This window comes from Sus scrofa, chromosome 14 (assembly GCF_000003025.6).
Source record: "Sus scrofa isolate TJ Tabasco breed Duroc chromosome 14, Sscrofa11.1, whole genome shotgun sequence".
In the NCBI taxonomy this organism is placed as follows: domain Eukaryota; kingdom Metazoa; phylum Chordata; class Mammalia; order Artiodactyla; family Suidae; genus Sus; species Sus scrofa.
This window is the reverse complement of record NC_010456.5, coordinates 55,306,050-55,329,326: the sequence shown is the minus strand read 5'-3', so window position 1 is coordinate 55,329,326 and position 23,277 is coordinate 55,306,050. Positions and strand designations below refer to the sequence as shown.

Here is a 23,277-nt window from a genome sequence, read left to right as displayed (position 1 = left end):
CAATTCTTACTCAGCAGCCTCTTGGCAGCTTTCGGAAACATCTGGTATGGGGTCAATTTATGATATTTGCTAAATGGAGAATGGACAGTCAAGGATTGATTGTATTAGATTTTGATAATTTGTGACATTACCATTTTCTTTTTTTATTATTATTATTTTTTGGCCCTGCCCAGGGCATACAAAAGTTCCCAGGCCAGGGATCAAACCTGAGCCACAGCAGAGACTCAAGCCACGGCAGGAAGAATGCTGGATCCTTAACCTACCTCGGCCCCCCAGGGAACTCTATGACAGTTGCCATTTTCTTTTTTCTTTTTTTTTTCTGTCTTTTTGCCTTTTCTAGGACCACTCCCGTGGCATATGGAGATTCCCAGGCTAGGGGTCTAATTGGAGCTGTAGCCACTGGCCTATGCCAGAGCCACAGCAACTCAGGATTCAAGCCATGTCTGCGACCTACACCACAGCTCACGGCAACACCGGATCCTTGACCCACTGAGCGAGGCCAGGGATCAAACCTGCAACCTCATGGTTCCTAGCTGAATTCGTTAACCACTGCACCATGACGAGAACTCCACCATTTTCTACATCTGTGAACAAGGAAGAATTTAGAGCTGAGTACCACCCTAGAGATTATTTTACTCAAACTCTTAGGTGGAGGCTGAGGAAGAGAGACTGAAGCACGAAGTCTGTCCAGAGGCAGACAGCCTGGCCAGGCCTCCCACGGGCCCCCAGCTCCCAGATCCTGCCCACTGTCACGGGCCGTCACAGAACCAGCTGGTGGCTGTTTGCTCTAAATGGCCCTAGTACCTAAAGGTCCAGGCACAACTGCGAAAGAGACAAGAGTGTCAGGAGGAGAACAGTTCCACACTGAGGAAAAAGGCCCTGGAGGGGCTCTCCTGTCGCTGCCTTGTCCAGCACAGAGCAGCTGGGAGGCCAGGCAGCCCACTGCAGAGGTTTACCTGGGGGACCCCTAGACACACGCTCTCTCTGCCACCAGTCACAGCAGCAGATCCTGAGCATCATCCACCCAGAACAGGTGTGCGCAGAAAAGGAAGAGGAGGAGGTAAGAAGAGAGAGAGGGAAAGATGGGGGGGGTAGTGATAGGGAGACGGAGAAGGGGGCTGCAGAGGGGGGAAGGGAAGGAAGGAACGGAGCAGGTCAGGATTTAGGGCAGCCAGAAAGCACCAACTGAGCCCCCAGCAAGGCCCCCCAGCTGGAACTTCTGGTCCCTGAGGCCTGTCCCAGGCAGCACTGCCCTCCAACTTACAGGGGGGCCTCATCCCGGGTCTGGTCCTGGTGCCCTCCACCTCGCGTCCGTCACGGTCCACACACCAGCAGTAGCCAGTGCTGCCATGGCACTGGGTGGGCGCGTAGTGTCCGTGCTCGTCACACTCAGGGACAAACAGCCCCGGGGGCCAGGGCCGCTGGGCATCGGCTGGCCCCAGGAGGTGCTCTCGTTCAAGCTGGCATCGGGTCTTCTCCACTTCTGCTAGAGAGATGAGCAAAAGGAGAGGCATCAGCTCACGTCCCCACAGCCATCGCAGAATCCCAGGAGCTGCCTCTTCATCACTAGCTTTGGCTTTATTAATTTTTTTTTTTTTTTTTTTTTGGTCTTTTCTTAGGGCCACACCTTCTAGGGATCTAATCAGAGCTACAGCAGCTGGCCTATGCCACAGCCACAGCAACAACAAATCTGGGCCTCATCTGTGACCTACGCCATAGCTCACGGCAACGCTGCATCCTTAACCCACTGAGCAAAGCCAGGGATCGAACCTGCAACCTCACGATTCCTAGTTGGTTTCGCTTTTGACGAGCCATGACGGGAACTCTGGCTTTGTTAACTTAAAAAAATTTTTGAGCATCATTATTCTTTAACAGATTTAATGGTGAGGAACAGTAGATGTATATTTTCTTTTTTTTTATTAAAGCATATTTGATTTACAATGTTGCATCAGTTTCTGCTGTACATCCTAGTGACCCAGTCACATATATATATACACATATATATACCTTTTTTTCTCATATTACCTTCCATTAGGGTCTTTCCCAAGTGACTGGATATAGTTCCCTGTGCTGTACAGCAGGACCTCATTGTTTATCTATTCTAAATGGAATAGTTTGCATCTACTAGCCCCAACCTCCCCGTCCATCCCCCATGGCAACCACAAGTCTATTCTGTGTCTGTGAATCTGCTTCTCTTTTCTACATTTTCTTTTCCTTATTTTCAGTTTTTAAAAACTGAGGCAAAACTGATCCAACATAAAACCAACCATTTTACAGTAAAGAATTCAGTGGAGGAGTTCCCGTCGTGGCGCAGTGCTTAACGAATCCTACTAGGAACCATGAGGTTGCAGGTTCAGTCCCTGGCCTTGCTCAGTGGGTTAACGATCTGGCGTTGCCATGAGCTGTGGTGTAGGTTGCAGACGCGGCTCGGATCCCGCGATGCTGTGGCTCTGGCGTAGGCAGGCAGCTACAGCTCCGATTGGACCCCTAGCCTGGGAACCTCCATATGCCGCGGGAGCGGCCCAAGAAATGGCAAAAAGACAAAAATAAATAAATAAATAAAGAATTCAGTGGAAGTCACGATGCTGAGGGGCCACCCCGTCTCTCTAGGACCAACCCAGTTTCCTCCCCTCAAAAGGACCCCCCAGACCCTGGCAGCCACCAGTCTATATCTGCCTCTCTGGATTTGCCTATTCTACTTATTCCCCCTAGATGGAAGCATACAGTATGTGGCCTTCTGTGTCTAGTGGCTCTCACTCAGCAGAATGCTTTCAAGGTTTATCTGCATTGTAGCCATGGAACAGTACTCTGCTCCTTTTCACGTTCCTATCACATGGCTGCACCATGTTTTGCTTATCTACTCATCCGCTGACAGACAGCACTGCCATGTAAGACACTGTAAGCTTTTCATTGTAAGTTGTCCTTTTTCTCATCACCAGCTTCTTGATTACCCATGCCAAGTCCAGGTCAAAGAGCTGGGGTGCCCCGGGGCACATGTACCAATATTTGTGTTTCCTTTGCATTATGGGCTAGTGTTTGGTGTGAAACATGGCCTCTCGAGGAGTTCCTGTTGTGGCTCAGGGAGTTAAGAACGCAGCTAGTATCCATGAGGATGCAGGTTTGATCCCTGGCCTCGCTCAGTGGGTTAAGGATCATGGTGTTGATGCAACCTGTGGCATAGAACACAGATGCAGCTCAGATCTGGTGTTGCTGTGGCTGTGGTGTAGGCCGGCAGCTGCAGCTCCAGTTTGACCTCTGGCCTGGGAACTTCCATATGCCGCAGGTGCGGCCCTAGAAAACAAAACAAACAAACAAACAAAAACCATGGCCTCTTGACTATGAACCTCAGATCCCAAAGCAGAGAAATATTGCTCCATCTATGGGGGAATCACCGATAAGAAGCTATGGCCTGGAATAAACAATCCCCAGATACCCACATTTGTAGACAGTTGCACACTAGCTAGAGTCCAACCACCACGGCATCCAGACGGGCCAGCATTGCCATCGCCTTGGCGGCGCCCACGACGCAAAGCAATGCTCAGACACTGCTAAGGACCACACTCCAGCCAAAGGGAATTATGTCCACAGCCCCTCTCCTGCAGGCCTTCCCATGTCAGTTGTGTGACTCCCTGGCTCATCCTTCAGGAGTCAGCTCAGGCAGCCGCTCCTTTCTGAAGGTCTCTCCCAGGCTGGGCCCAGCACCTCCAGTGAGCTCCCAGGATGCCCTGGGCTTGCCTGCCCGGTGGCTCTTGTCACACAGATGCCGAGCCTCGGAGGCTGTTCCTTGTCTGTCTCCCTGCATGGATTCTAGGCTCTGACAGGGCAGCGAGTCACTGTGTCTCCTCAGCCTTGACTTAGGAAGCCCTTCCTGGGCTGGAGTGGGGATGTCCAGGGGAATAACCTCAAAGGAAGGGAATGGCAAACACCCAATAACAACCCAGTGAGTCAGTGTCTTGACAGAGAAGCCCAGGACACAACAGCCACACCCATGAGATCCTCTCTGTAGGACTTGGAGAGCAACGGCACACCTGACAGCTATTTTGATCTTCACTGGAAGATTGACCTTACATAATCTGGGGCAGGGCTCCACGGACTTTTCCTGCTAAGGGACAAAGAATAAATATTTTCTTTTCTTTTGGCTGCACCCACAGCATGTGGAAGTTCCTGGGCCAGGGACTGAACTTGCACCACAGCAGTAACCAGAGCCACAGAGGTGTAATGCTGAGTCCTTAACCCACTGAGCCACCGGGGAACTCCAAGAAGATACAAGAGTAAATATTTTCAATTTTGTGGGCCATAGGGTCTCTGTCACAACTCCCCAACTCTGTGGTTGTGGCAAGAAAGCAACCAAGCTGAATACATAAACTAATGAGTGTTCTAATAAAACTTTATTTACAAAAACAAACAGTGGTCCATATTTGGGCCATGCAGACTAGCTGTCAACCCCTACTCTAGGGCATTGCCAGTTGAGCTAGAGGTAAAATTTATATAACTGTTATAATTAATATATGAATATGTGTTAATATATTATTATTATTAATATATTATAATAATAGAATCTATATTATATATTTCACAGAAATCCATGTCTGAAAAATGTTTTTCATCCTCAGTTCCACTACTCTGGTCTTGTTTTGGGCATGCATGTCAGCAATGCTGGTTAAGCTGTACCCCTCTTGGAGAAAAGGACCCTCCTACACTGTTGGTGGGAATGTAAACTGGTGCAGCCACTATGGAAAACAGTATAGAGGTTCCTTAAAAAACTAAAAATAGAGTTGCCATCCCACTCCTGGGCATATATCCAGAGAAAACTATAATTCAAAAAGATACACGCACCTCTATGTTCACGGCAGCACTATTTGCAATAGCCAAGGCATGGAAACAACCTAAATGTCCACCAATAGATGGATAAAGAAGATATGGTGTGTGTACACATACACACAGGAACACTGCTCAGCTATAAAAAAGAATAAAATAATGCCATTTGCAGCACTACTATCGTACTAAGTGAAATGAGCCAGACAGAGAAAGACAAATACCATATGCTATCACTTATATGTGGAATCTATAGAACATGACACAAATGAACCTACCTACAAAACAGACTCACAAACGCAGACAACAGACTTGCAGTTGCCAGGGAGTGGGGTGGGGGTGGGAGAAGGAAGGGAAGGACTGGGAGTTTGGGGTTTGCAGATGCAAACTAGTGTGTATAGGACGGATAAACAAGGTCTTACTATACAGCTCAAGTAACTATATTCGATATCCTGTGATAAACCATCATGGAGAAGAATACGAAAATGAACATATATATATATATACACACACATACATGTAAAACTAAATTGCTTTGCTGTACAGCAGAAATTAACACAACATTGCACATCAACTCTACTTCAACAAAATATGTTTAAAAAAAAACAGTACCTCCCGGGGCTGTAGGCCAGCGACGGCAGCAATAACTAATCCCACAGTATTATATTTGAGGCGTGAGTGGAACAGGATGAGACAGTGTGCACAGCAGGCATTTTAAGTTCATCCGGGACCGTATCTGCACCAGGCCTTCACAGTGACACTCGGAATGCGTGCTGCCAATGAGTTTTTAAAGTGCCTTTGTCTGTGCTGCAAGTTCTCACCTCCTCCTGCCCCCTCGATTGGAAGCAGCGAGGCTGCCAGAAAAGTGTGTGTCGAACTTGGCAGGCGGAAACTGGGTCTGCTTTTCTTTTGTCCCAGAGGTTATTAATATTAAAAAACAAAACACCAACATATTTGATGTAGGAAGAGCCAAAGACACAAACAAGCCATCTGGTTGAGAATAAAAAATGTTGGATGTGTTCACTCTTGGATGGAGGGGGCGCCTATTTAACTTCCTCACTATCTCACATTTGCACGGGGTTTTAGAGTTTCCCTGTAAGATCTCTCCTTTGACACACAGTTCACTTCATTCCCACCATCATCCTATGCAACAGGCAATGAAGTTTTTTATTTATTTTTATATTTTATGGCTGCAGCTGTGGCATATGGAGGTTCCCAGACTAGGGGTTGAATCAGAGCTGAAGCTGCTTGCCTACGTCACAGCCACAGCAACGCCAGATCTGAGCCACATCTGTGACCTACACCACACTTCACAGCAATGCCCGATCCTTAACCCACTGAGCAGGGCCAGGGCTTGAATCCCCGTTCTCATGGATACTAGTCAGGTTCGTCACTGCAAAGTCATGGTGGGAACTCCGCAATGATGTCTTTTATGTCAAATGAGAGAACAGAAGCTCAGACTGGTGATGGGTTCTCCCAAGGGCTCAGCTCAAGCGAGAAGCAGGGTCTCTGGATCCCCGGCCCAGCCGCTGGCCCTCTGCACCCCCGTGCCCAGTGCCCAGATGCCCCCCACACACTGAACTTGTTTTGTCAAGGATGACATACCCATGTTACATAACACACTCACCAAAATTACCTGTGGCCCACAGATTTGTTTTCTTTCCATTAACATCTGTCTAGTGCTGCCTTTCCAACTAGAAAACCAGCCTGGTGTTCTGTGTACTGTCAACCAATTTTTAAGGGAGCAAGGATGCCTCCCTTTTATGCAGCTGACAGCTTTGGGTTGGCCAATACACAAAATCTCAAGTTATCTAGAATTTACAGTGGAAGTTTTAAGTGTTATATTTTGAAATTATATGGGGGGGGCTCAACTGTGACTCAGGAAACAATTTCAAGTGTGTTTATGGAAAGTTGTGCTATCATGAGTTCCCTAGGGCAGCTTCTCAGCCTGGTCAGGGGGAGCAGCGCCCATGGGTGCCTTCTGCTTAGGACTCCAGGCCCCCAGGGGGGCCGTGTCCCACTGTGGGGGTGGGGGTGGGGGTGGGGGTGGGGACAGGGTACTAAAGACACATATCCTGGCCTTGTTTCTTGATAATCCAGGCAAGATGCTCTTACTCATCTAGTATGATCTGCTCAGGAGAGGGAACATTCAAGACCTGATACTTCTCCTGGGAATAACAGGGAGTCTGGGGGCACTTTTTTCAAACTGGGGACAAGGAAAATAAGCGGTAAAGGAACAAGATGGAGAAGACAAAAGCACACTTTGGATCTTTTGATATGCATCCCATTCCCTTGCCTGATTGAATTTTTTTCTAGGTATTCATTCAAATAAATAAGTACTGTGGCCTCTGATGTACTGCTCTGCAAGGCAGAGGAACTCCTTTGGGTGGGTGCCTGTTATTCAGTCTCTTCCTGCACAGCTCACCCCCCTCCATAAGGGGCCGCCTGCTCCCAGGGGCACACATGTCTCGGGATGAGCTACCACAGGCATGGGGAACCATGCCTGGTGTCTGCTGAGTCTGAGACCTTCTGGCCTGTAGCCTCATCTCATTAACTGCCACATGGACCCTCGCAAGTCCCAAAACACCCAATTTCCAAGAATGGGAATTTCCAAGCAAAGGAGACGATATCAACCTGATACGAGGTTTACAAAGGACACCAGCACCAGCGCCACCACCGATGGTGATGGCGGTAATGGTAAAAATAGCTCTACTTGTGAACTCTCTTCAGGTCCCTTCCCAACACCTGCCCCAATCCTTACAGGCCTGGTGACGACAGGGAATGCCCAGAAAGGGGGAAATGAACTAGCAGTTTTAAAAGGGCAGGAGTTCCCCCTGTGGTGCAGTGGGTTAAGAATCTGACAGCAGTGACTTGGATCACTGTGGAGGTGAGGGTTGGATCCTTGGCCCAGAGCAGTGGGTTATAAAGGATGTGGCATAAGGTTGTAGGTGTGGCTCAGATTCAATCCCTGGCCTGGGAACTTCTCTGGGCGTGGCTATAAAATTTAAAAAAAAAAGGGAGTGAGAAAGAAAGAAGAGAGAGAGAGAGGGAATGAGGGAGGGAGGGAGGGAGGGAGGAAGGAGGGAAGGAAGAGAAAAGAACAAAAGGGGAAAAGATAGCAGAAAGGTCATATGAAGCATCCAGAAGAGAAAATGCATCTCTGGTTTGTGTGCTGTGCTATCGTGTGAAACTGCATCTTTGGGTTTTACTTGTCTCTGCCTCTTAAGGCCCTTTCCTGCATCCTTCCTCTCCCGGCACCCTAGTGGTGTAGGCTTTTTATTTTTTGGGTTCATTTTTTCCTTTTTGGGGGCTGCACCCATGGCACATGGAGGTTTCCAGGCTAGGGGTCCAATCCGAGCTATAGCTGCCGGCCTACGCCACAGCCATGGCAGATCCTTAACCCACTGAGCAAGGCCAGGGATCGAATCTGCAACCTCAAGTTTCCTAGTAGGATTCGTTTCCACTGCGCCACAACAGAAACTCCAGTGTAGGCTTTTAAAATCAGGATATTCTCAGATCAGGAACCTCATGGACCCCTGAATCATGTATGTTTGTTATAAGCATTTACTGAAACCTCCCTGAGCAGGTGCCCTGCAGACAGTGGGGATTAGCGCTAGGGAGGAGGGTCCTAGGAGTTCATAGGACCCCAGGACCCCAGCAGGGTCATACACTGTGAGAAGCGGCTGGCAGGGGTCTGAACAGGCTGCTTGGGAGCAGAGAGGAGAGGAGGACCATCTGGGTCCAGGGCTCCCCTGCCACCGAGGGCATTCAATCTACCATGTCCCTACTACCTCTGGCCACGTGGTTGAGCCTGGTGGCCTGAGGGTAGGGCTGACCTGCTTCAGGCTTGAGGTTTGTAGGCTGTGTGTAGAAAAAGGATAAGAAGCCAAGATATTCAGGGTATTGGTGAGAGTGCTTGACACGAGCTCCTTGGCGTTTCAGTGAAAGGACTTAGAGGAAAAGAAGGGATGGAAGAGCCGATGTGGAAATGAGGGCATGCGAGGCTACCAGGTGGCGGGGGGGTCTCAGCCAGAGGGGACCCCGGGCCTCAAGACCACAGGAGAGCTTCAGCCTCTGGGGTCTGGTTTTGGGGATCCTCCATACCTCGACCACACTCTAGCTGTTTAACCATCTCTCCTCCTTATTCCTCCCTGGCTCCTGGTTAAATCCTACCCATCTCCCAAGGCCAAGGGCAAATCCTACTTCTCAACTCTCCCTCGCCTCCCTAGACCACCTGGACCCCTGCTTCCAGCCACTAGTCACCATCGCATCACTGCAGTTCCATGAGTCCTCTTGTCCTGCCCAGCTACAGTGTGAGCAGACATTACTGCTTATGTGCCCAGCACGGTGGCAGGCACATCAAGGATGCTTAAGAAATTTTTAGCAACTGACCCTGGCTACACTGCTAGTTAGAGCTGGGTGCCTTGGACAAGTCAGCCTCTCTAAACCCTCAGCCACTGAATGAGGTTAACTGTACTGCTAGTGACACATACCAGCCAATGATGGAAAAAATGAAAAGATATGGTGTCCTGGACACCAAATAAAGTGCTTTAGGTGGCAAAGTGAGGTCGACTGTACCAACTGTTACTGAGAAGGGGTGGGAGGCTGAGAGCTAACAAAGTGAAGGTCATGGCTGACCTTTATGGGAGCAGTTCCAGGGTTGGGGTGGTAGGGCGAAGCTGACTGCAGTAATTCAACAGGGAATGAGAGACTCTGAAAAGGAGGTAACAGCCTAGTTGTACAATCTACTTATAGCGTAACTACCAAATCCACCGGCAACATTTACAGTGAAATGTAACCCAGTGACCAGGTTGTCCTGTGAACCCCCAAACACAAGCCGCAAGCCCCCCGCCCCTGTCTGTGTGGGGAAAGGAAGCAGTAGGGCATCTAAGAGGTCTGAGAACAACAACCCCAAAGAGCAAACAGGTACTCAGCCAGCAAGCAGGCCAATGTGGACCTAGCAGCTGACTCCAAGGTGGAGTATTAAGCCTACAGGGGCTGGAAGAGCTAGTCCCTGCTGGGGAAAAAGTGCTGGGAATGGAATCAAAATCAAGGGGGATGGAGATGATAGGGACAAGGAAACAGAAGGTCCAGACACAAGTAAGGGAGGGGAACAGAGCCAGGAAACTAAAAGCCAGCCGAAAGCTTCCTATACCCTTCACCAAAACAACAGAAGAGAAAGCTTTATGCCATGAGAAAAGCTGTCTGAACAAAAACGCCCATAAAAACGAGCCACAGAAAAGGATGAAGGTCAATTCCAACACAAAGTTAGATTAAGGAAAAAAAGACATAAAAGGATAGTCAGGAGTAGAACCAACCACCCTCCACCAGCAAAAGGTTGCCCCAAAGATGTGCTAACTGAACAGGTCAAAGTTGTCATCTTCTTTTTTTTTTTTTTTTTTTGGCTGTGCCCACTGTATGCAAAAGATCCCAAGCCAAGGATCGGACCTGAGCCACAGCAGTAACCTGAGTCACAGCAGTGACAATGTCAGATTCTTAACCTGCTGCAAGACAGGAAAATTCCCTATTTTAACTTCAGCAAAAAGACAATTAAGAAAATGATAAAAGACAGGAAAGAACCCAATGAACCAGCATTTCAAAACCTCAGAAATGAGGCCACAGAATTCAGGAACGAAGGAGCAATTTTTTTTAAAAAAAGAATCACTTCAGAAAGGAAGACTCAACTAGATGGAACACAAAATGAATAGACAGATTCTGCTTTAAGAGGAACAGAAGGGGTGGGTGAGAAAAATGTTTAAAGACAGAAAGGAGGTCAAAAAGATTTTAAGAGATGAGGGCAAATACTAGAGACAGGCAAAGGAGGTTCAACATGCAAAACAGGAGTCCCTGAAAAATAACCCAAAGCAAGGAAAGAGATCAAACACCAAAACTAGAATTCCAGAAAAATTTCCTGAAATTATAAAAAGGATTTGAAATGATAAATTGAAAAAGCACACCATGTACTAAGGATATTGGCCCAGAATAGCCAACACCAAGCCATATTCTTATAAAACAACTGAGCTTTTGAAGGGAACTATGGAAGAGAAAGAAAAAATCCTGTGGGCATCCAGGTTAAAAAGGGTGAAATTATCTTCTGATTATCTTTTGACAGGCATGCTTTATGTCAGAAGACTATTGGAGATAGTCAAGGAAAGAAAATGATTCAAGGAATATTATTTCCATGAGCCCTTCCAAAGCAACTTACTAGAGAACAAGCGTCTGACAACCAAATAACTGGAGAAGCACTGACACTAAAGACGGGTAACAAGCAATAAATATACAGTTATTTGTTGAGCTAAGACCAAATGAGAGTTGAAAGGGGGATCACAGAGTAGGTACTGGTTTCATGCCCAAGCAATGTAGATAAAACTACAAAATTAGGAAGGCATGTGCCAAAAAAATTCAATTAACCTAAGAAGTTGTATTGGTAGCATGTAGTATTAGTATTCTCAGACTGTTGTGTGTGTGACGTGGAATAAAGTAAAAAAGGACTTGCAGTCTATTCTAATTCTTATCATCCGCTGTGCCCTTAAGAACCAGGATTCTGGAGTTCCCGTCGTGGCGCAGTGGTTAACGAATCCGACTAGGAACCATGAGGTTGCGGGTTCGGTCCCTGCCCTTGCTCAGTGGGTTAACGATCTGGCGTTGCCGTGAGCTGTGGTGTAGGTTGCAGACGTGGCTCGGATCCCGAGTTGCTGTGGCTCTGGCGTAGGCCGGTGGCTACAGCTCCGATTCACCCCCTGGCCTGGGAACCTCCATATGCCGCGGGAGTGGCCCAAGAAATAGCAACAACAACAACAACAACAATAACAAAAGACAAAAAAAAAAAAAAAAAAAAGAACCAGGATTCTCAGTGTAGAAGAAAGGAGCTATAGATATAATACAGATAAAATCACGGCCAAAAAATCCTGTCGTCATGAATTTGAATTGGAAATATTAATATTAGAGTTTCCATCGTGGTGCAGCAGAAACAAACCCGACTAGGAACCATGAGGTTGTGGGTTCCATCCCTGGCCTCGCTCAGTGGGTTAAGGATCTGGCGTTGCCATGAGCTGTGGTGTCACAGACACAGCTTAGATCTGGCATTGCTGTGGCTGTGGCATAGGCTGGCAGCTATAGCTCCAACTGGACCCCTAGCCTGGGAACCTCTGTATTGCACGGGCACAGCCCTAAAAAGAAAAAAAAAAAAAAAAAAAAAAAAAAGAAAGAAATATCAAGATGAAGCCATGAATTGCTAGCTCTGTTGAGCATTCCTAGTACTTAGATCTTGGCCCTGCGATGCCATTTTGCACTAAAAGAAACCACAGTTTCATGGAGAAATGGCCGGTTCTAGTCCAGAGGCAAGAAATATACATGAATAAAAAACATCTTGTCATGCTAGAGAGAAAAGGAAGCAATTAAAGACCACAGTCGACCCTCTGTATCTGCAAGTTCCACAACCTTGGATCCAACCAACTATGGACAGATCAGATTAGGAAAAAAAAAAAATCCCAGAAAGTCTAGAGAGCAAAACTAGAATTTGCCACACGAACAATTTGCATAGCATTAGGTATTATAAGTAATCTAGAGATGACTGAAAGTATACAGCAGAATATGCACACGTTATGTGCAAATGCTACCCCATTTTATACAAGATACTTGAGCATCCATGGATTTTGGTGTCCTCCGGAACTAGTTTCTTCTGGGTACCGAGGGATGACTATACCCAGATCATGTCAAAAGATCAGGAGCCGACTTGAAGAGGTTCCCATGGGCCAAAGATGGGATTCTGAGCCACAATAAGAATAGTGATCAACAACAACAAAAAAAAAAAAAAAGAAAAAAAATAAAAGAAATGATTACAACCAATTGATACTCATGAGTTTATAATGCTATGAAAAAACCAACAATTAACTAACTTCAATGGCTAATAAGGAATCAACCTGTTATCTCATCAACTAGGAAAAAAGAAAGAGCCAGGCACTAATCCCCCCTTTTCTTTATTAAATGTTCCACTGGGCAACCAAAGAGTAATGAGGGGAAGCATTTCTTTACGAGTATTTCAACTAATAAACAGGGGGAAAACCATGATGATAGAATTAGACTATCACCACTAGACACTAATGGACCTAAGCAATGAGCATCAATCCCAACGAATAAATGAGAAAGAAATGATAGAACTAGCAGCTCACCATTCCCTACTCCTTGGAAATTAGCATCTCCAGATCATAATCATTAAAGACTCCTAACATCACAAGGAGTGAGACACGCAAACTCTATGTGATTCTGATGTAAGGCAAGACCACCACCTAGGGCTTGCAAAAGGACTGAACCTGAGTCTGATCAAGGCTCTGGGCCCAGCCGCCAGTTTGCAGACAACACAGAGGACAGACGAGTGTGTTGAACTGTACCAGATTGCAGGAAATTACAACTCGGAAGTCTTGGGTTCTTCGATAGACAAACTTCAAGGAAAAGAAAGGATTCAGAGGGAACTATAGATAAGAGGATGACCAGTTCTAAATAGTGTCTAGGAATGTACAGATGTGATCAAACTCCAGAGAAATGGGATCGGCGCTGTCTCTGGAGCACCAGGACGCAGGTTGGATCCCCAGCCCGGCACAGTGGTTAGGGATCCAGTGTTACTACAGCTGCAGCACAGGTTGCAACTGCTGCTTGGATTTGCTCCCTGGCTGGGGAACTCCATATGCCTTGAGGCAACCAAAAGAAAAAAATGACAAAAAAATAAAAATAAAAGCTATAGAAAAATGCAAGGAAATGATTATTGTTGGTGGCTACTTTGGGGGAGAAAGAAGGTGAGGTGATGACTGGGACAGAGCACCTGCAGGGGCTTCTGGGGCTGCTGATAAAGGTCTACTTCTTGACCTGGCTGGTAATTATGGGGCGTGACATGGGGAGTCACCTTGGAATGACTCCTGAGCTATCCATCTGTCCCATAGGGCTTTCTGTATCTATGTTTTATCTTTATTACACTGTTGGTGGGAATGTAAATTGGTGCAACCACCATGGAAAAGAGTATGGAGATTCCTCAAAAAACTAAAAACAGAATTACCATTTGATGCAGCAATCCCTCTCCTGGTTATTTATCCAGAGAAAACCATGACTCGAAAAGATACTGTACTCCACTGTTCATTGCAGCACATATACAATACCCAAGACATGGAAGCAACCTAAACATCCATCAACAGCAGAGTGGATAAAGATGTGGTACATATACACAATGGAATATTATTCAGCCATAAAAAGGAATGAAATAATGGCATTTGCAACAACCTGGATGGACTTAGAAATTATCATGCTATGTGAAACACCGACTTCATATACAGTCACTTATATGTGGAATCTAACAAAAGGATACAATGAACTTCTTAGCAGATACTGACTCACAGACTTTGAAGACTTACAGTTTCCAAAGGAGGCAGACTGGGGGAGTGAAAGGGATGGAGTGGGGGTTTGGGATGGAAAAGCTATAAAATTGGGGTGTGATGATTGTTGTACAACTATAAATGTAATAAAATCCATTCAGAAAATAAAATAATAGAAAATAATAGAAAAAAAAAGAGAAACTGGGAGAAGAGGAAGCAAAAGCAGCACCTCCAGAAAACCATTGTGAGGAATCATGTTATAAAATGGAAGAGAAACGGGCGGCAGTGGGAGCGGGGAGGAGGGTCAAGGGAAGCTCTCATTTTTGTATTTTAGATGAGAAATATCTTCTCTGCAGGCAGACTGGAATTATCCAGCAGGGACAAAAGAGTTACCATGCAGGATGGGGGAGCCAACCTTAGGAATGGCAATTTCACCTCAAACAATAATCTGGCACATTAAATTCATGTTGATTTGAAGTATAGGATTTGTCATTTTGTTGGTGTTTAATGTATAAATGCATTTGGCTTTTATAATCATAAAAGAAGTTGATACCTAGATTTATCCATAATAAAAATACTCTAAGTGAACCCTGGAGATCTTAAAAATGCTTTTTTTTTAAGAAGGGTTTTACTCAATTTGGAGGAAAATGGCTTTAGAAAATTCTTTTCTATACAGAGTTCAAGAAACCATTTTGGAAATTAAAATTATTCAGGCCTCATGTTCCTTATTTACAGAATAAAGGAGATAAATTAGAGAATTTCTATAGCCCTTTCCAGCTCTCCCTGGGAGAATCAAGTCTTCTAAGGGTGGGTTTGTTTGAAACCAAGTAGAAACTGTAACATTAGCAACAGACATAGCAACCAAAAAGTGTATGTTATGTGTATATGTATATGTGTGTGTGTATACATATATATATATATATTTTTTTTTTTTTTTCCTTTTTCAGCAGCCTCATATGGAAGTTCCCAGGCCAGGAATCGAACCCATGCCAGAGCTGTGCTCTATACCACAGCTGCAGCAATGCCAGGTCCTTAACCTACTGTGCCACTGCAAGAACTCCAAAAAGTGTATGCTAAATTGTTCTTCAGTTTTCCTTCCTTTATACTGTATTATCCTAAGTGTTTTCCTCCTTTCTTGAAAACTTTCTGAATTCTTTTTTTTTTTTTTTTTGCCTTTTTTTTAGGGCCGTACATGCAGCATATGGAGGTTCCAGGCTAGGGGCCCAATCGGAGCTACAGCTGCTGGCCTATGCCACAGCAACGCCAGATCCGAGCCACGTCTGCGACCTACACCACAGCTCATGGCAACGCCAGATCCTTAACCCACTGAGCAAGGCCAGGGATTGAGCCCACAACCTCACGGTTCCTAGTCAGATTCATTTCCGCTGCACCACGATGGGAACTCCTACTTTCTGAATTCTTTAGCTGTCTTTCTCTCAATAGACGGGTGGTGCAGCTCAGGATAGAGTGGTAAATGCACCTGGTGTCAGACATACAGAGAAGTGATCAAACACCCCAGGATTGGTATTTGTCCTTAAGGATCAGGCTTTACATCTTTAGCCCAGGACTCTACACTCCTTTGAGCTTGAAATGAGCTCTCCTATATTTCAAATTTCCACCGAGTTACACTGCCTCAGATATTGTCCATACAGGTAAGGTCAGTGGCTGTGATAACCAATCAGCCACCTCCACCCATGCCTACACTTGGGGAGTTTCCTTCACACTCTGCTCAGTATCTTGAAATAACCTACAACGGAAAAGAATCTGAAAGAGAATATGTATGTATAACTGAATCACTTTGCCATACACTTGAAACTAACTGAGCGTTCAATTTTAAAAATGCAAAAAAAGGAGCTCCTGTCATGGCTCAGCAGGTTAAGAACCCAACACAGTGTCCATGAGGATTTGGGTTTGATCCCTGGCCTTGCTCAGTGGGCTAAGGATCCGGCATTGCCACAAGCTGTGGTGTAGGTTGCAAATGTGACTCGGATCAGATGTTGCTTTGTCTGTGGCGGGGGTCTGCAGGTGCAGCTCCCATTCAATCCCTGACCCCTGGCCTGACCCCTGCCACAGGTGTGGCTGTAAAAAGGGAAAAAAAAAAAAAAAAAAAAAAAAAAAGTGGAAAAGAAAAGAAAAAAATCTTTGAAAAGACTGTGCTTCCAAGCTGGGCACTCTCCCACCCCATCCCCCACCCCATCACTAGCTCTGGAGGGAGCCAGCTGCCAAGTCTTGAAGACACCTAGGCAGCCCCGGGGGAGACCCCCACTATAAGGAGCTGAGGTCCTCAGTCCAACAGTCCCTGAGGACCCAAGGCTTGCCCACTATCCTGTGGACCCTTCCCCCAGATGAATCTGAGAAGAGCATGGCCCAGCTAAGGTCTTGAAAAGAATAATGTCGCAAGAAACCCTGAACCCAGGCCACCCGGCTAAGCTCCTGAATCCCTGCCCCACAGAGACAGTGAGATAAAAGATATTTATTGTTTGAAGCTGCTGACTCTGGGGGATAATTGTTTTTTTAATTCAAGTAGAGTTAATTTACAATGTGGTGCCAATTACTTTAGGGATAATTTACTATACAACAAGAGGTAACTAATAGAGCAGCTTTCAATCTTTCTGACCACAGTGCATAGAAATACATTCCATTCAACTGTTCAGTCACACACACACACACACACTCAGCCATGCACTAGACAAACTACTAATTCATGAAACAATATTTATTCCTACTACCTAGACTCTACACACTCTATTTTCCTGATTACTGTTTTCTATTTCATTCCACTCCGTTGAAAAAAAAATGGTAATAGCTCTCCACTGAGCCAATTTCACAGTCCATTCATGGTCTGTGGACAAAATCTGCAGAAGGACAGCAGGGAACAAACCATAATTTTTTCTATTTTGCTTTTCACTGGTTGACACTGCAGTAGCCATAACCTTTACCAACTCACCCCTAAAGCTAGTTTAGGGTTTAAAATTTTTTTAAACCAGTCCCCTCTATGTAGAGTAGGTACCAAAAATGTCTAGTCCCTTCATTTCACTATGTTTGGCAATAAGAGTCCAGATGACCTTATACTTAATTTGGGGGGGTTAATATTTTGTTAAGTATTTAGCATACCAAATTTAGAAAAATATGATGAAAACCTCCGTGTTCCTATTCCAGCCAAAAAAAGAAGAAACTGGACATACAAGTGCAGCCCTGTGTACCCTCTCCAATCCCAATTCCTTCTCTTCCACCACAGAAGTAACCTTCATCCCAAAGACTTTCTCATCCCATGCATGCTTTTATCATTTTATTGCATATGTATATATATATGCAGGTTTATTTTCATAGAGGCTTATATTTCATATAAATGGGATCATATTGCATATATTTTTGCTTTTTAGGGCTGCATATGCTTCATGTGGAAGTTCCCAGGCTAGGGGTCAAATCGGAGCTGCGATTGCTGGCCTACGCCACAGCCACAGCAACGTGGAATCCGAACCAAGTCTGTAACCTACACCATAGCTCACAGCAGCGCCAGATCTTTAACCCACTGAGTAAGGCCAGGGATTGAACACACATCCTTATGGATACTAGTCAGGCTCATTTCCACTGAGCTACAGTGGGAACTCCCGTCCCTTTAAGACTCTTTTTTGCTCAAGGTGTTGTTGAGATTTATACACTATTTCTAGTTCACTCATTTTCACGACTATTATGTCATTGTATGAATTGTCACTGAGATCTTTTTGCCTGTTTTAAACAATACTTACTGGACATTCTTATATATTTCCAGTGTACATTCTCTCTTGGGTTTTTAAATAGGTGTTGGATTTCTTAAGGAAACAGTATCAAATACCTGAATAACCCTAGCAAAGAGCTCTGTTTTTATCCTGGTCTCATCTTCCTATCCCGGCCTACAGGTCTGGATTTGTTTCTGCTTAATCGAGGGGGCAAGGAGTCAGGCTAAAAAACAGAAATGAGAAAGGAAACATCTGCTTGTTTTTGAACTGGAGATGTGAAGGAAGACTAATAAAATAATGCCTCTTAATCATTTTTAAAGGTGCTGGAATGTCTCAACTCAAATCATCATGAAACCTTTCTCTGTGCCACCTGCCTATCAGAATCTGTGCATAGGGCTGTGACTTTTACCCATAAGAATTTCAGGAACAAGGAGTTCCCGTCGTGGTGCAGTGGTTAACGAATCCGACTAGGAACCATGAGGTTGCGGGTTCGGTCCCTGCCCTTGCTCAGTGGGTTAACGATCCGGCGTTACTGTGAGCTGTGGTGTAGGTTGCAGACGCGGCTCGGATCCCGCGTTGCTGTGGCTCTGGCGTAGGCCAGTGGCTACAGCTCTGATTAGACCCCTAGCCTGGGAACCTCCATATGCCGCGGGAGCAGCCCAAAGAAATAGCAAAAAAGACAAAATAAATAAATAAATAAAACATTATATAAAAAAAAAAAAAAAAAAAGAATTTCAGGAACAAAAAGGTTGGCCCTTCTTGGGTTCATCTAGGCTGGAGGCCGGCAAACTTTTTCTTTTAAAGGCCAGGTAGTAAATGTTTCAGACTTTTCAGGCCTTACAGTCTCTGCTGCAACGACTGACCCCAGGCTTTGTAGAATGAAAGCAGCCATAGACTGTCCATAAACTAGACTATGACTGTGTTCCAATAAAACTTTATTTACAAAAACAGGCAGTGGGCCAGATGTGACCTGCAAATCATAATTTGCTGACCCCTGTCCTTAGAAGAAGAAAACCACTGAGACCAGCAATATGTGGTATTATATATCAAAATTTAAACTTAACGTGATTATTTTTATCCTTTTGGATGGTCAACTATCCTAAAGACTGGTCACTCCCAGTCCTGTTAAGAGTTTGAATAAATAAATATATACACTGCTGGCAGGAGTGGAAACTGGTACATTCATTTATCTCTTCAACAACTATAAAGAGCCGTGAGCCACACCATGGGCCGCATACTCCATTGGATGCTGGGGGCATGAAAATAAAATGCATAAGCATAATGTGAGAAAAGGAATATATATACGTGTGTGTGTGTATATGTGTGTGTGTGTGTGTGTGTGTGTGTGTGTGTGTGTATATAACTGGGTCATTCTGCTGTACAGAAGAAATTGACAGAACACTATAAGTCAACTATAATAAAATAAAATGCACAGGCACACTATCTTCAAGACCCTCAAGGCTAGTGAAGGAGAAATGGAAATTTCCACTTATCTCTTACTGAAACGTTGAGAGGGGCATAAATATATCTGGAGTTCCCATCGTGGTGCAGTGGTTACCGAATCCAACTAGGAACCATGAGGTTGCAGGTTCAATCCCTGGCCTTGCTCAGTGGGTTAAGGACCTGGCATTGCCGCGAGCTGTGGTGTAGGTCGCAGACACGGCTCGGATCCCGCATTGCTGTGGTTCTGGCGTAGGCTGGCAGCTACAGCTCCGATTAGACCCCTAGCCTGGGAACCTCCATATGCTGTAGAAGTGGCCCTAGAAAAGGCAAAAAGACAAAAAAAAAATTAAGTGCCAACTTGACCGGGCCACAGGGTGCCCAGATATTTGGTCAAACATTCTTCTGGGTGTTTTAGATGAGATTAACCTTTAACTCTGTAGACTGAGTAAGGTAGATGATCCTTCCTTAGGTGGGTGGGTCTAACCCAATCAATTGAAGGCCAGCATTGAACAAAAAGTCGACCCTTCCAGTAAGAATGAATTCTTCCTTCCTGATGACCTATGAATGGAACACAAGCTTTTTCTTGTCTTTGGACTTGAAGAGAAACACTAGCTCTTCCTGGGTCTCCAGCTTGCAGACTGCATATCTTGGGACTTGCCAACCTCTATAACTGTGTGAGTCAGTTCCTTCTAATCAATATCTCTCTACCTAACTAAGGTCGCAGACGTGGCTCAGATCCCACGTTGCTGTGGCTGTGGTGTAGGCTGGCTGCTACAGCTCTGATCAGACCCCTAGCCTGGGAACCTCCATATGCTGTGGGTGCGGCCCTAGAAAGACAAAAGACCAAAAAAAAAAAAAAAACTCTATATAAATCAATGTTTCTCTCTTTACACACACACCACACACACACACACCACACACACATTGATTAGTTCTGTTTCTCTGCAGAAATCTAACACAGATGAGTTCTTACCCTGTACTTCTTGCTCAAGTCACAGATATGACCAGACTCCAGGCTGCCAGTGCAGTTATGGCTGGGGTGTGGCGCCCCCTGGAGTTGTGCAGGATACAACTTGTGTTCCCCTGAACTGCAGCTGTGCTCCGGATTGCCCACCTCAACTCTCCACGGAGCCTCTCACTTCCTTATCCCACCTCCTCCCCCAGAGCCACATACTCAGTACTCATGGGCAAGGCAATGACCTACCAACACCAATCATCCCCGACACCTTACCTCCAGGCACACAGCGGAAGCCATCTCCCTGATACCCAGGTTTGCACTGGCACATGAAGGAGCCTGGAGTGTTGTAGCAGAAGGCATCAGGGTGACATCGGCTGGGCTGGCATTCATCCACATCTGCAAAACAGCCACCAAGCCCAGGACAGTGAGCTTTCCGGAGTTCCTAGTTTACACAATAATGTAAGCCACTTGCTCAACTTTGAGGGGCCCAGTTTCTGATCTGGGAACAGTGCTGTAGAACTTACTAGACATTAATTATCAAAACACTAACACTTTGATTTCTATAGAGCACATTTACAAATGTGTTTCACTTTGGTGGTAACATTTTCATGCAAAATCAAGCCTGCAAAAGGAAAAATGGGTGGATTTTGTGCATTCTAAAATGACCCTTCACATCATGAATGAGAGCTTCAAAAATATCTGTAAGCCTGGAGACAGATTATTAACCGCTTGACAGAAAATTCTCCAAGATGAGAAAATTCACATTCAGTAACAAGGAAAAAATATTTCCGAAATTATAATCTCAGGAAAGCTTGGGCTTTCCAGAAATACTCTACAGTATAATGTTAAGTAATTTTGCACACCAAGAAACTGGGGAATTGTGTTCAGAAGTTATCTTACTTAAAATTACCTTTAAGAGCATCCTGGCCTCCAATGATGAATTAATCTTAGGTTTGAGAGAATTTTGTGGAGTTATTTATCTGCCTCTGCGGTCATTTATTCAATAAGGGAACTTCACTATTTTTGCAGTACAAGATTAGATCAGGCCAGGTGAATGACTATATATATATCTTGTTAAATAAAAGACTGGACTTTAAGCTCCACTGTATAAGGATTGTTTCTCTTTCCACAAAAGAAACTTCTGGCAGACAATAGGTGTCTCATTATAGCCTGAATGAGCAAGTCATATGGAACAAAACAATTCGGGGAAGACAAGGGTCTTACCCAAGGAGAACAGCCCCCCAAAGAAAACACATAGTTCAAACTACCAGAGATACAAAATGCAACTCTACGGAGTTGAGAGAATAATTCTCTTAAATTTGGGGATGAGTCAATAATTAGCAAATGATAAGTGCCAGCCAGGGAATTTTTTTCAGCAACACAGAAAGTCAGAGAAACCACGTACCTTGGCAGGCTCGGCCATCCCCAGAGAAGCCCGGCAGGCAGGAACAGGTGTACAAGGCCCCTCCCAGGTAGATGCACTGGGCCCGCTCAGGGATGTCACAGTCATGGAGCCCGGTCTCACAGTAGTTGATGGGACGCTGGTCCACGACAGCTTCCAACAAGGAATTGATATACAGTGTTTGAAAGAGTCCCCTGAGCAGTCCAGGGCCCTTCCAAGCCCCTTCCACACAGCACATCTAGACCCCAGACCCCCAGGCATCACTTCATATGCCTCCTGCTCCCCAGTGGGTGGTACCCCTGGTTCTCCTCCTGTTTCCTCCCACTTGGATCCCACCTCTGGGAGGTCTTTGCAGACTGATGCTACGGTGGGTCATTCAGCCTGGCTTTCGACCTCAGCTTCACCCCAGGGCTTGGTCTCAGGCCAGTCTCCACACCAGGTCCCATCACCCAGCTTTCCCTCCACTTGGATGTGGAGGTGGAGCATGACAGGTGGACACGCTTCCTGGAACAACTCGGTGGAGCACTGGGAGCTGAGGTCTGACACTCCCATATGGTGTCTCTGACCTGGGCCCCCTGGGCAGGTGGACTGTTCATTACGAAGGCCAAAGTCACCCATTTCCCACCAAGGAAGGAGAAATAAACTTTCCCAGGAAAGTGAGACAGGGGTGGTAGAATGACCGTGGGCTTTTGGTTAGACAGATCTGGGTTTCCATCAAGGCCACTTTGCAGTAAATTGCAAAAATTCTCAGAACCTCACACTCCTCCTCTGGGCAACAGCCATGACTTCCAGCGTGCCAAGCACGGGGCGGCCCAGCAGATGGGACTAGTATTTTCTAAGGGTCCTGATGAGAGGACTCATCGGATGGGGGCTTAGGTACTCGGCATGTGACACAGAGACTAGACAATCATACCCCATCCTGGGCTATTCTCTCAAGATTTAAGTCAAGGGCGGAGGTCTAGGGGGTGATTTCCAATGGCTGATTCAGATACTCTGGGGTTCAGAAGGCACCGTTTAGCTTCTGGTCTTAAAGCTGAAGGCCCAGGGGAGAGTCCCGGCCCTTGCAATGTGAGAACAGAACCTTTCCATCCCTCCAAGGAGGCCCTTGGCATTGGATTGGCCCGGATACAGGAGAACTCCTCATCCTTCTCCCCAATGAGCCTCCCCCCAGGATTAATCCCGGTGTATCCTGCCTGCAGTGCTTCGGGGAGAGAAAGTGCGAAACACCGTCGGGACAGGCACAGAAGAGGACACGCTTCACAGCTCTGTGTGCGTGAGAGGCTAGCAAAGCCCCATATTGGCAGATGGAAGCCCAGCCTGTGCACCCAGCAGCTTGGCCTCCTGAGGTTGGGAATGTTAACGAATTCCCATGGGACAGAGACCATCAAGCCAGGTCTCATGGGCCAAGGGGTTACTGGATTTTAAGCTGTTACAAGCGGTCTGAATTTCTGTCTGGAAAATAGTGACCTAGGTTACACTAACCAGTCCAAGGACACACTCTGCCTTCCTCACTTCCCATCACTTCTTTTTTTCTCTTCTTTTTTTAAATGGCTGCATCCATAGCATATGGAAGTTTCC

General features: G+C 45.8%; 1 protein-coding gene across 2 annotated transcripts in view; it reads right to left on the bottom strand.

Moving 5' to 3' along the window:
* The window catches only part of NID1 (nidogen 1), a 107,622-nt gene that overhangs the window by 17,622 nt on the left and 66,723 nt on the right, over positions 1-23,277 (bottom strand). Inside the window, exons 11-13 of one of the 2 annotated variants that reach the window (XM_021073758.1) lie at positions 21,703-21,852; positions 20,571-20,693; positions 1,265-1,486 (exon numbers count right to left, since the gene is read on the bottom strand). In XM_021073758.1, the coding sequence (XP_020929417.1) occupies positions 1,265-1,486; positions 20,571-20,693; positions 21,703-21,852 (495 nt within the window). The remainder of the gene's footprint in view (positions 1-1,264; positions 1,487-20,570; positions 20,694-21,702; positions 21,853-23,277) is intronic. The other variant, XM_021073759.1, reaches the window with a different exon arrangement.